The following is a 14175-nucleotide window of genomic DNA, read 5'->3' on the forward strand; positions in this document are numbered from 1 at the left end:
TGCAAAAACCAACTCACTGCTTCCCCACAGAAGAAACTGCAGACAATACAAGTCAAGGAGGAGCCAAGCAACCCAAAATCTCCACACTGTCACCCCTCAGCTGGTACAGCAACCTTAGATGACTTGTTAAAGTTATTTGCTTTTCATAAATCCATAAACATCTGCAAAGTTTTGTTGTTTTCAAAATGTTTTGGACCAGACCCTTTGGTCCAGCTTTGTTTCTCAGTATGTCCGGTACCATCCTCCTGCCAAGATAAAATCAAACAATTCAAGACAGTGAAATATTTATGCATGTGACCCTACAGAAATCCAAGGAACTTCTATGCAGACACCCATTCAGAAGACCAATGAAATGAATGGCCCAAATTCAACTAACCCAAAGGAAAGCAGCCCTCTCCCCAAGTCCCTCCTTTAAAACCTGTAACAGATGGAAGAAAAATTGGGCCCAAAAAAGCCAGAGCACAGGCTGCAATCCAAGCCCAGCTGCTTCTTCCATTTATAGCCACGTTCACTTCAGCTTTGTCGCAACATCTTGGACAACACCAAAGTGTCTGTGTGCCTGTTTGTTTGCTGGAGGAGTAAAGAACACAACTGGCTTGCTGTCAAGTTATCTTTTTTGCTCACAACAATGTTTGATCTTCTCAAAACAAAGTTATCTCTCTATAATCTCAATTCAGTTCCTCAAGTCCTCTTACACAGTTTATAGAGCTGGCACCGTACCCAGCCTATGGTGTCCCTTCAACTACTGGCCAAGAGAAACATCTCAGGCAGGGACAGAGGTCTAGGATAGTTTAGAAGAAAATCATTTCTGAACTACAGAAGGTTCATCACCATTGCCATCGCTTCCCTCCCCGGGCAGACATGAGAAGTCACAAAACAAGTGGCCAGGCCTCGCTGCAAGAGATCAAAGCAAACTCTTTGTTTTATCTTGGTCAAGATAACGGATTTTATTTGCCTTATCAGCCTGCAGGATGATTAACCCAAATGTGAGAAAACTTGGAGATGCCAAGAGAGTTGGTGGGTGGGGAGCATGTTCCCCAGCACGGCTGCCATGGGCTCCAGACATGCAAATACCACAAGATAAACAGAGAAAAACTCTTGGGTCTGGTTCGTACACACCACGCTCAGCCAGGGCTGCACCTCCCATCGCCTCCCAGCATCACTCACTTACACTACGCACCCCCATCGCCTCCCAGCATCACTCACTTACACTACGCACCCCCATCGCCTCCCAGCATCACTCACTTACACTACGCACCCCCATCGCCTCCCAGCATCACTCACTTACACTACGCACCCCCATCGCCTCCCAGCATCACTCACTTACACTACGCACCCCCATCGCCTCCCAGCATCACTCACTTACACTACGCACCCCCATCGCCTCCCAGCATCACTCACTTACACTACGCACCCCCATCGCCTCCCAGCATCACTCACTTACACTACGCACCCCCATCGCCTCCCAGCATCACTCACTTACACTACGCACCCCCATCGCCTCCCAGCATCACTCACTTACACTACGCACCCCCATCGCCTCCCAGCATCACTCACTTACACTACGCACCCCCATCGCCTCCCAGCATCACTCACTTACACTACGCACCCCCATCGCCTCCCAGCATCACTCACTTACACTACGCACCCCCATCGCCTCCCAGCATCACTCACTTACACTACGCACCCCCATCGCCTCCCAGCATCACTCACTTACACTACGCACCCCCATCGCCTCCCAGCATCACTCACTTACACTACGCACCCCCATCGCCTCCCAGCATCACTCACTTACACTACGCACCCCCATCGCCTCCCAGCATCACTCACTCACACTACGCACCCCCATCGCCTCCCAGCATCACTCACTCACACTACGCACCCCCATCGCCTCCCAGCATCACTCACTCACACTACGCACCCCCATCGCCTCCCAGCATCACTCACTCACACTACGCACCCCCATCGCCTCCCAGCATCACTCACTCACACTACGCACCCCCATCGCCTCCCAGCATCACTCACTCACACTACGCACCCCCATCGCCTCCCAGCATCACTCACTCACACTACGCACCCCCATCGCCTCCCAGCATCACTCACTCACACTACGCACCCCCATCGCCTCCCAGCATCACTCACTCACACTACGCACCCCCATCGCCTCCCAGCATCACTCACTCACACTACGCACCCCCATCGCCTCCCAGCATCACTCACTCACACTACGCACCCCCATCGCCTCCCAGCATCACTCACTCACACTACGCACCCCCATCGCCTCCCAGCATCACTCACTTACACTACGCACCCCCATCGCCTCCCAGCATCACTCACTTACACTACGCATCCCCATTGCCTCCCAGCATCACTTACACTACGCACACCCAGTGGCCGGCGGGAGCGCTCAGCTGTGTTTCTCAGCCCAGCGAAGGCACCTTCTGCCCAGGGGCTGCCTGGAAGGCAGCAGCTGCCCCGGTCTGCATGCAGGGGGTCAGAGCCAGCAGGGTCCTGCAGCTGCACGGGGCTCACAGACCCCACGAGCCTGCAGCAAGGACCCTCCAGCTGCCATGCAGTTGATTGCTTTCTGCCTGGAACAGGAGGCTTTGACCTCTACAGAGACACGCTCAGCCTCGGGTGCTTCCCGCTGGGTTCAGGAGCGGTGACACTGAGGCACCAGCTAGCCCCCAGACCCAGCCCAGAAATGGAAGAGACCTGCCAGGTGGTTCAGCCCAGCACCAGGAGGAGTCCGCAGCTCAGCATCCACCGGTTTGCCCTCTCCCAGTCTCAATCGACATGAGGCAGGGAAGGGAAGGGGGAACCCTAATGTTTCCTGTGGGAAACTATTCCTTCGCATAATGAATCTCTACTGGGGAGATCACTGCTTTTCCTACGGGCCCTCAGGGACTTCCAACAGGGCAAACAAATTCTCCGTGTGATTGCACCAGGGCTCTGGCTGCCCGCGCTGGAGATGGGACAGGCAGGCTTGCTGCCCAGGGCGCATCCTGTGTGGCTGGAGCACCCACGTGGGACCATGACAGCATCCATATAAACCGTGCCCATGCAGACACAAGGAGACACGTGGATGCCAATGTGACCAGAGCTGAACACGATGTAATGAGTTCAGGAACAGCGTTCCTGGGGGGCAAAGGCGTGCAGCAGAAGTACCATCACATCTACATCACCTGGCCTCCTTCCTGATATCCTCAGTGCTCAAAATACACCCCAAAAGGAACCGGGGTGTGCTGCCCACTCCCTGCACAGCCCGGGACAGAGCGTACGGTGGGAGGGGGAAGGCAGAAAGCACCCACCCTCCCACTGCCTTCCCCGTGGGGTCAGGCAGCCATGCACATGGCATCCCAGATCAGCAGCATCTCCATGATGGGATGCAATCATCTCCCACACACACACTCCCACTCCTCGGTTCCAAGTCACTGGAGCTGCAGGTCTCCATTTTTCCAGATTATCTCATTTTTGGCACCAGAGCTCACAAACGGGGACTCTGCATTTCACACTCAGCCCCACCATTTGGTATCTCAGGCTGTAGGCACTTTCCCGTTAAAAATAACAACAACAACAACACTACCCGTAATCTAGCCCAAACATGTCAGCTGGTTTTAAGGAAATGTTTCCCTACAGCTTTAATCTCTTTGTACAGTTAAACTGCAGTGCAGCTTGGGGAGCTGGAAATGATTACTCACTGCATCTCCGCTCAGCCCTGGCCTCTTCGTTGCGGGGAGCGTCACTGTGTTAAGTCGTCCAAATGCCTCTAACCTCCAGCTCCAGCAAGGCAGCCCAGCCCCACGCCTGGCATCACCCTCACAGGGCAGCACAGAAGAAAAGTCGCCCCAAGGCTCGGGTGGCTTTGCTTCGCTGTCCCTGGGTGTCCATGGCAGGACGGAGGCTTCAGCCACACTGTGGGGGCACTGGGCTGCAACCCCCACCCAGCTTCCCCAGCACACAGCAACGGGGCCCTCGTTCTTGGATATGGCCTTTGCAAGAAGCTCAGTGGATCTGGAATTTTGGGTTGTTTTTTTTTTTTTTTTGTATTTTTAAATGTTTTTAATTTTAGCTCAATTTTAAAGGAGCCTCTAAAATAGGAAGTTCTAAAGAAACGGCTTTCCATAAGGGTCCAAGGCTGGAAAAAAGTTGAATTGCTTCACTGTGCTGATGTAACCTTACTCATCCTGCAGCAAAATAGCAGGGGGATCCTGCTGCTTTTTAGGAGGCACCAGGCACTCAGCGTGGCTGTCCCGAAGCAGGGCGTCAGGCAGCAATGGGACAAAGACTCCAAAAAAGCTGAAAGCTCAGAGATGGTTCTGACCATTTTGCACATCACCATGGTGGGACTCAGCTATTACAGAGGAAGGTCAAATCCCTGGTCTAGGTGAGCGTTCCCGTTATTCATCGTATCTGCCTTGATTCATCTAAACAAGCTCCCGAGCATCCTTGCAAGAAAGGACCATGGGGGAGGAGAACCGTGGCCCCAACAGTTGCCAAGAACAGGGAAATGGGGCGAGGGCAGGAGCTGGCAGAGAGCCTGCCTTGCTGGCAGTGTGCTGTCCCCAGGGCCCTGGGCAACGGGACCACAGCAGCTTGTGTGGAGACAAAAAGGATCATCAGATGAAACTGGCTTTCGCTTCTCATCTGGGAGTGCTTCTAATCCATCACCTGAGATCCCAGAACTGAGCCTTCCTCCAAACACAAATACATTCAGATCTGGGGGGAGCACAGATGGAATATTAAATTTCAGTACAAAACATTACCTTTTCTGGGACCAACATCTTCCCCCCACAGCCTGGCCCCAACCATCGCTGCACTGCAAGGCATGAAGAACAACAGAAGAACAACAGAAGAACAAGATGTTCGATGTTCAACCACGCATGCACAACGCCAGCATCGGTGGCAGGAGGCACCAGTGGAAGTAGATGCTGAGGCAGGAGGACGCGGCAGGATTAGCCACGATGGACTTGATACGGCTCTTCCTGAGGATTCCCTTGTTCTGGATCCAGCTTGGGAGGAGCTCTCAAGATCCCTCCTTTGCGAAGGGCCAGTGGATGTCTCTGGATGAAGTATCGCTGCTCCCACAACAATTCCCCTTTCCTCTCCCAAGCAGCCCTGCTCAGCTGCAGTGGGAGAGGGACCAGTGGCGTGCCCCGGCCATGGGGGACATCCCAGGCAAAGCCGCGGCTCCCCAACAGGCCAGGAAGGAAGAAGAGGGTCAGAAGCAGGAGGTGATGGGGGCTGAGAGCCAGCATCCCGCCGACTGCAGCACTAGCCAGGGTCACCCAAGCAGGACCCCACAGCCCGGGGCACAGCCACCGGCCCCAGCCCCGTGGGCAGGACCCAGCCCCGGCACCGCTGCCCTGCTCAGACCTGCAGGCGAGGAGCAGCCTCGGCCACCAGCTCCAGCCTGGGCCATTGCCCGGGAGCGAACTGCTGCCTGTGGCAGGAGCTCGGGAGAGGTTATCACCACCACGGGTGCTCATACTTGCATATAAGATTCGATAAGTCCTACACAGTGAGGACAGACTCCTGCAGTCTCTGAGGCTGCAGGTTCAGAAACAGCACTTCCCCTCACCTTTTTTTTAATGTTTATTTTTAATTGCTTGTACCTCTTTCTGCCCTTTGCATATTCTCCCCTTGCCTACCACCACTTGCACAAACCCTGCTCAGATTTCTCTGGACAACTCAGACTCCAGCAATACACATCGCCCGGTCATCCCATCCCATTTCCTTCTCCCAGCTGGGAAGCACCAGCCGCTCTGGGGACAGAGTCCAGCTTTGCCCAGGATGCTGGTGCAGTGCCACATCACACCCATGCCCCATCTCCCCGTCACCAACGGCTCGGCTAAACGTTAAACCCTCAGGAGCGCAGCCAATGCTCCCCAGGGAGTGCAGGAGAGCATGAGGACTCAGAGAGGGAGAACAAGGATGAGAAGGAATATTTCCTGCTCTTCTGCCCCACAAAGGCACCTCCTGCCCTCCTCCCACCTTGAGAACCATGGCTCCGGAGCAGGCTCAGCCCACACCACCAGTTCAGGGCTGTAATTACTCCTTTCCTTTGTGGTTTGCTCTGAACTGCCGATCTTTCTGCAGTCGCCTTTCTCCTCCAACCGGCCTCTTCCTGCACAACACGCTCTCCTGCATAGCTTCCTTCGGCAGCGGGACGAGGGGTTAAGGGCAAGGCAGCTGAGCCCTGGCAGCTGGGGAAAGGCAAGTCCCAGCACTCGGCTGAGGGCAGCTGGAGGCAGCTGCCTGCATCTCCTGCTCAGCTGTTTGCCCTTGAGAGCCACCGAGCAACGGGACTGAGGGGTGTCCAGCGCCACAGGAACATCTCTCAGGTGCCTCAAACGCTGGGAGCAGCGAGAGGAAGCAGGACTTCACGCCATGTGTTGTCTCTGCTGCAGATATCAGGGAACCAACCTGGGGGGCTGTGGTGGGGCCACAGCTGCAGTGGAGCTGGTGAGCACTGACGTGCCTGCACCCATCTGCAGGTTCCCTGAGGGTCCTGGTGCTGCCTCCCCAAAACTCCTCCATGTGCTTGCATCAGTAACAAGAAGAGATGCCGTTCACCTGCCCCAGCATCAGCCCAGGGTGGGTGTTGTGCACCAAGGGGAGGAGAGCCCTGAAACAGGGTCCTGTGTGAGAGCAGCCCAGGGCAACCTCAAGCCATGGCGATGAAGGAGGTTGGAGGTGACCAGGGAGGGGACACAGGCTCTGACAGTGACTCTGGGCCATAAGTCCATGATGACATGGGGGCAGAAGGAGCCAGAGCCACCCCTGCCCCTACAACTTGTGTCCTGGCTCTTCTTGGAAACATTTAGACTGAAAGCCCCTTTTGTACCAGGACCAAGGGCTGGCTCGTGCTGCAAGGCAGCCCCCAGACAGCTGGGCTCTTGGGAAAAACTCATTCCCAGCAGCTGTCCTGGGCTTCTAGAGCCCTTTTTGATGCAAAGAGCACTCCCTCTCCCTCAGGCAGCTGGGGAATTGATCATCTTAAGACAGTCTTCTGCTCTTAAAGTGCCCAACCATCCAGAGCTCAGAGCTTGGGAAGCTCAGAGCAGCCCAAACCCAGCAGGACAAGGCTGAGCACCCACCCAGGGGAGAAGATTCCTGGGCACCACACACACACGGCTGGGGACAAAGCGCCCATAAGGCAGGCCCAGACTGAACCCCATCCTCGGGCTGGGTCTTCCAGCTCAACCATGTCCAGCTGGAGATGGACCAGCCTGCTGGAGGTGTTTGTCCACTCTTTAAAGCCCAGCTCAGAAAAGCTACACCTAAGCCGTACACGTGCACAGTGAAAAAACCCACTCAAGTCTTACGGGTTGGATACCAGCCCCACCACTGACTCCTGATTTGCTTTCAGACCACACAAACCCTCCCCCAAGCCCTGGACTCTGCGCAGACCCTGCCACTGCCTGCAACCGCAGGGCTGTGCCCAGGGAGAGGAGGTGGAGCAAGGGCAGGGGACCGTCCTGTGCCAGGGCCATACAAGGACGCATGGTCCAGCTCTGGGACCATGCACCGACCTCTCAGGTCCTGGCTCAGCTACCACATGCCATGCCCCATCCCCCGCGGAGAGGCACTGGGTGGGGTGCGGAGGTGGTGCCCTGCAAGTGACCACTGCATCCCTCGCAGGAGAGAGCCCGTGGGTGATGTGGAACGGAAAAATAATTAACAGGCCAGAAGAAATTAAAAACAACCACTTCCAAAACATTAGGGAGAATAAATGGTGCCTGGCAGGGGAGGGAAGCTGCTTTTAATATGGGATTAATCGAAAACAAGATAGAGCTAATATAAGCCAGGGCTCCAGTTTAATAGTGGCTCTGGTCCATGATGTTATTAGACTTTGGTCCAAGGCCAAAAAACCTCTGACTCCTGCTAATGAAGAGGCGGTTTCTGCCCTACAACCATAAGCAACAACAGTAAACAACAAGCCATCACAACACTTCCACAACTGCTGCCTCTACGGCACTTCAGAGGCTGTCCTAGATGCTGCACAGGCGGGTGGGTCAGCACACGGAGCCCCAGCTGGCAGGATTGTCGTTTTTGCAAGAACCCAGGCTCCTGGCATTTTCTTTTTAATTTCCTTATAGGCTGGATAGCATTTTGTATTCAAACTGACAGCTCTTTCAGCCAGGATAAACCCAAGGATAACAGCCGTGTATTCAGAGACATCTGAGCACAGCTCCAAGAACAGCCTCGAAAGGCATCACCACCAGAACCAGATGAGCAGCACACAACGCTCAGCATCCCCGCAGCACGGGACGGAGGCAGGGATCAGCCAGCACCTCACCCAAGCGGCTGCCCGGAGCCATACTCACCTTCTTCTCTCTTTGGTGGGCTCTCCATCAGCACGGGCTGCGGCTTCGGCTCTGCCACGGGAGGCTGGGTGACCAGGGGAGGCTCCGAGCTCTCCACCTGCCGCGCCGGTGGGGCCGGGACCTCGGCAGCCTTGGCTACCTGAATTTCCACGCGCTTGGTGGCCGTGTCAGGCACAGGAGCGTTGGCCGTCTCGGCTCTTCGCTGGGGCATTTCGGGGATCTTTGATGCCGGCGCCTCCACCCTCCGGAGACCCGGCTCCTGGGGCTTGCCGAGGGTGATCTCAGTCCTCCTTGGGGTGGGCTCAGGGGGTTTGTGCCCCAGCACATCTGCTCTTTTGAGGCCAAACCTCGACAACCCTGAGGTGGAGTTCTCCACCTGCTTGGATGAGATGTCAATGGAGATTTCTGTTCTTCTGGACACGGGCTCGGGCAGTTTGGGTCCAGCGAGCTCCACTCTCCTCAGAGAGGGCTTGGGTGATCTTTGGCCTGTGGGGTCCACATGTCGGGCGGATGGCTCCGAATTCCTGGCGCCAAGTTCCTGAAACTTCTGTGTGGAGCTGGAAACAGTGGACCTGAGGAGGGGGTTTGGGGTCCGTCTTTGTGGGGTGGAGGAATTTGAAGACTGATCTACCTCCTCGACCTCAAAAGATCTTTTGAGAGCTGAAAAACATGAAACGGAGTTCAGAGTTTAGTTACCATCCACCTGAGCATCTCAAGAGACGCTTACAGACGCTGCCTGAGGCTCACAACCCCCTTCTCTGCTCCTTCACCTGAGGGTTCCTAATGACGTTTGAAGCAGGTGGGGACGGAGGGCCAGGCTCTGCCTCCTCAGACAAGTTACAAACCCAGTAACTGGAACCAGGCTCCAGAAATTCAACCCCAGAGCAGACACTCTCCCCATGCTGCCCCCCACGCCACCAGCACCCACGTGTGCTCAGAGCGGGGCAGAGCCCCGTCGCGGCACGGCAGAGCCGGGCACGGGACTCAGGGGCAGCCAGTGACCCAGCTCCCAACACCTCCCTTTCCCTCTCACACCCAAAGGATGCGCAGATAAACACAGGCTTCCCGGTGAGCGCTGCCAGCAAAATGCAAGTTGGGAACAGGAAGACAATCCCAGGAGAGCACCAAATCCATATAAACGCAGCAAAAAAGCCAGAAGTGGCAGCCACAGAAGCTCATATCCTTAAAAACAAACCTAGAGATCCCCTGAGCCAAAGACTTAAGTGCTCTGAAAACAGTGACATGAGGCACCGATGCAAGGAAGGGGCCAACTGGGAGGCCTGGGGGACATCCTGAAATCTAAACATCGTCATCCCTGGTTTACCGACAGGGAAGTCAGGAGGCAAAGACAGACGGATGCAACATCAGATTGAATGTTCTGATTGACGCTTGAAGTGGCAACAGTCTTGCCTTTGCCAAGCCCCAGCACCACGCAGGATCTGCCCCCGCGCTCTCAGCCGTGGCAGAGCGGACACCCAGGTCACCCCACACAGCGGAGCCGCACTCAGGCCAGCACCTGTCCTTGGGCTCCGTCCCTCACACAGGTCCCCCCTGCATGCAGAGCTCCCTGTCCGGGCAGGCTACGTAAGACTGAAACCCGCAACCCCCGCAGCCAGGAGCGTGTCTAAGGAAACCTGATGGACCTGGTGTCAGACCCTCAGCTCAGGGGCACAAAGCACCACTGAAGGGCATCTCCATCCGTGGGGTGATGCTGTCATCCAGCCACACAGTCGAGGGCCAGTAGCTGCCAGGACCATGTCCTGGCTCATGCCTGGACATCCATGTGTCCCCCCCGCAGCCCTTTTTGCCCCACTCCAGCAAGCCCATCAGACTCCCTGCTCTGCTCAGGAGCCAGCCAGCTGGAAACAAAAGGCTGAATTTCAGGAGGAGGGGAAACGCAGGGAACCACTGCTGGATCCCATCGGAACGCCACGGGCTGCCCACACCCCCCTGCCCCGCAGCACCCAGGCTGGCACGGGGTTGAGGCAGGATGAGGCACAGCCCTGGGGTCCCAAAGGCGAGCCAGTGTGGGGACAGCCTCAGCGTGGGGACAGCCATGCTGCCAGCAAACAGCACAAGCATCAGCCATAAATCCACCCATCCTCTGCATCAACAGGGTAATATCAGTGAGATTTAGCCTTTAAAAACCTGAGCTTGAGCTCACACAGGATGCCCGGAGCCAGGGGAGAGACTGAAGCACAGCTGTCCCGCGTCCCGGGACGTCCACCCACCCCTGGGCTGGAGCTGGAGAAGAGCCACCACACAGGAAGCATCTCTTCTGCTCCACGGGGCTGCTACGACCCCCTGGGGTAGGGTCTGGGGACCCTCCATCCCTCGGACACATCCGTTGGCCGGAGAGAAGCCATCTGGCATGGCTGGGTCCAGCTGGCGGGACGGGGGGGGGGGGGGGCCGTCCACGTGGCAGCCGCCCCGGCGCTGCTCCGGCAGCAGATCGCAGAGGCAGCTCTGACACCCACCACCCCCCCTGCCCCAGCCAGGGCCAGCAGCAGATGCTGGTGCCTCCAGCCTGGGCACCAGGGGCTGGGGGCAGCCACGGCCCCGTCCTGTGGCGGCAGCTCCCCAATGTCCCAAAGGAGATGGGGAGGAAAGCAAGACCCTCGGAGCTAGGCTCACGTGTCAGACAAGCCACGCAACGAGGAGGCACGCAAGGGTTTCATGTGTTAGGATACCAGCTTTGGGCTGCTCTCCCTTTTTGGGGGGAATACCCAAAACCTGCTAAATATGAACGCCAGGCTACAAACCCAGCCAGAATGGGCACTGCAGAGGCTGGGACCAGGAGCTTCCCCAGGATGCTCCATGTTACTGACGAGCAAAAGCCCCCCGCCCCGGGAGCCCCTCCATGCTTGGGGACAGACCGACATGGGCACAGACACACACCCGCATCCCCCAGATGTGGTTCAGACCCTGGGTGCCTGGCACAGGCTCCCAGGGATGGGGTCCCAGCTGGCGTGGGCAGGGAGGGACACACGGGGTGATGCACCCTCAATATTAACCTCCTGCAAACAGCACCACAGCCGCTTTACAGCTACACAGAGAGGAAAGCGCTGAAGCACAACACTGAACACCCACCATGTAGAACCCAGGAAGGGCACTTAATGACAAAATGGCCTGTCCTGCATCTCAAAAATATTTAAACATTGGTAAAAGGAGGGAGGGAGGCAGGCACTAAAGAAAAAGAACGTTTTTCCTCCATTTTATCTGCTCTGTTTTCTGAACCCCTTGGAGCCCTCCCAGCCATGTCACCACCCACCTACACAGGTGAGATGCTCCCTGCGGTTGTGCTTGGCACACCTCGTGCACTGCAGGTCTGCATCTAAGTCTCAGTTCCCAGCACCGTCAGAATGATTAATCCAAAAAAAGTCCCATACTTGGGAGCTGCTCTGAAGTGTCCGTAACTCTTAGGTCTCAAAAACTGAGCTGGAGCTCAGACTCTCCAGCAGAGACTTTTCTATCACTTTCATACTCCATCACACCCTTAATCCAAAAAATAACATTTTAGCTATTTTTTTCCCCAAAATCCCAAATTTAAAACAATGTACCAGTCAAGCCCAGTTTGCATTTTGCAGGAAAACAAAGAGAGCGGAAGCAACAACCCAATGGAGAGCCTTTCCCCAGCTTTGAGCAAAGCCGGGCAGGCAAGAGCAGCAGAGGACACAGCCCAGCCTGGTGCTGCCAGCTCCCTGCTGGATGGGATCTCAGTTTTGTCCACATCAGGCTTTTAAAACCTGCTTGTCACTCCTCCAGCCAGTCTGCGTAGTCCCCATTTATTCCCTTCAATCAAGCACCCTAATAACCTCATGACAGGTGTGTCTGGAGGAACAGTTTGAAAGTAAATGCTCTCAAGGAACCCAGCAGCAAAGGAAACGCTGGCGAGCACCTTTCCTTCATGAACGTCGCCTTGGAAATATCTCAATATCAAGTGGTTTGGGGATTTATTTTTGACCCGTTAATGAGGTTTGGGTACCAACAACCCTGCTGACCTTCAGGGTTCATTCCATGAACCACCTTCGTCATCTCAGCTCCTTTGAGTCCCCCTGCCACTTGCTACTGTTGAAGAAATGGTGGCATCAGTGACCGGGTGGTGGGTCACTCAATAGCAATGCTGGAACTGCTGCACATGGTCCTTTCTTCTGACTTCAAACCCCCTGAAGTGCCCCAAGCCCCGGGCAAACATGCCCAATGTCACTAGCACGGCTGTTCTGGAGCACAGCCATCCCCTACCCTTACTGAAGGGCTGGACCAAATACAACACCCAAAAATGGCTTTTCTCCAGGTCTCAGGGCCCCGCTGCAGAAAGGAGAGAAAGGTCAAAGCCCAGGCACAAAGGGGTTCAACAAGCCTAAGGAAGAGCTGCAAAAGCAAAATTACAGCCACAGGAGACTCAAGCCATCCAGATAATGCCTCCTGTGCTGGCACTGCAGTCCCAGCAGGCAGGAAGGGGGTACCACGGGGCTGGGCAAGGAACCGTCACCCCAAGGGAGGGTTAGAAATGGCTCAGCTGTTTCTGACTGCAAAATCACAAGGATGCCCAGGACCCAGTGGCATTCGCTCCCCAATGTTGCCAGTGATTTGCCTGGGGACAAGCTGAAAGCTTCCCCTCCCCTGGCGCTCTGTGGGATGGGATGTCCATCTCTGGCTGCACGGGGATTTCAGTACCCAGCTTGTCCTGCCAGCACCTCTGGCTGCTGCCCCGAGTCCAGCGTGGTCTGGAGAAGGTTGAACACGCCAGACAGGAGAAAGGAGAGGGACTGTGACCATCAGCTTTTGTGTTTCCACCTCGGAGATCGAGACCCACTGCTATGAAGACAATCCTCCTATGCTCCCCTGCTCAGCATCGCCTCTCTCCCGCTTCTTGTGCAAAGAAGAGAGAAGGACCTCAGGAAGCAAAACAGCTTTCAAAAAAAGAGAAAAAGCTTAAAAATAGCCTGTCCTGCCCAGAGCCAGGAAAGGAAAGTAAACAGCCTCTGCTCCAGATGACCCTCCTCCCCGCTTCCTGCAGAGAAGCTGGCGCATCCATTACAACAACAGGAGCGGCAGCCCCGCGGGGCCCCGCGCCGCCACCCGCACCGGGCCGGGGTCCCGCACCGGGCCGGGGTCCCGCACCGGGCCGGGGTCCCGCACCAGCAGTCATGGCTAATGCTCCACATCCCTGTGGCGCTCCAGGTCCACGTGGCCCTGACACCCTGGGCCAAGGTGTCCCTGCCCTGAGCAGGGTCCAGGATGGCCACACTGCAGGGTTATCCCCACTCAGTATTTTCCAGGGGATCTTCAGCGCTAGCAGGGCTCCCCCAGCCCCACCAGCAGTGTCCAATCTGCTGGGCAGTGGCGGAGGCAGCTGGCAGGGAAAGGGACAGAGGTGCCGCAGCACCTTCCTTCTCTTCCTCAGAAGGTGCATGTGCTGTGGGGTGAGCACAGAACAGCATCACCATCAACACACACTTCCCTTTAACTGATTCCAAACCAATTCAGGCAGCTCTGGCTCAGTCCACCACTGCTGAAGGCAGCAGCTCCCCTCCCACAGCATGGAAAGCCCAAAATCCCCTAAAACGGTATTTCCAAGCGCTTACTTTCAGATGCAGCCTCTGCCCCTGCCAACTACTGCCCACAACCACCGTGCCTGGGCTGGGGACCACTCACTGTGGCATCCCGCTGGAGACCAGACCTTTGCAAACCTCCCAAGGTAGCATTTTGCTCAGCATCACGCAGCCACAGCCCCGCTATGCAGGGCCAGCCAGGCAAGGCCAGCTTTAAAAAATACTGACATTAATCCTGGCAGATGAAGGAGGTGTGGGCTCCCCAAGAAGGCACTGGCTGCCAGCAGCTC

General features: G+C 56.1%; 1 protein-coding gene across 4 annotated transcripts in view; it reads right to left on the reverse strand.

Moving 5' to 3' along the window:
* SEPTIN9 (septin 9) overlaps positions 1–14175 on the reverse strand; it is a 144781-nt gene that overhangs the window by 52604 nt on the left and 78002 nt on the right. For all 4 annotated transcript variants that reach the window (XM_055797700.1, XM_055797703.1, XM_055797699.1 and 1 more), the window contains one exon: positions 8331–8990. In XM_055797700.1, coding sequence (XP_055653675.1) covers positions 8331–8990 — 660 coding nt within the window. The remainder of the gene's footprint in view (positions 1–8330; positions 8991–14175) is intronic.

The sequence above is a fragment of the Falco peregrinus genome, chromosome 2 (genome assembly GCF_023634155.1).
Source record: "Falco peregrinus isolate bFalPer1 chromosome 2, bFalPer1.pri, whole genome shotgun sequence".
NCBI classification, from domain to species: Eukaryota; Metazoa; Chordata; class Aves; order Falconiformes; family Falconidae; genus Falco; species Falco peregrinus.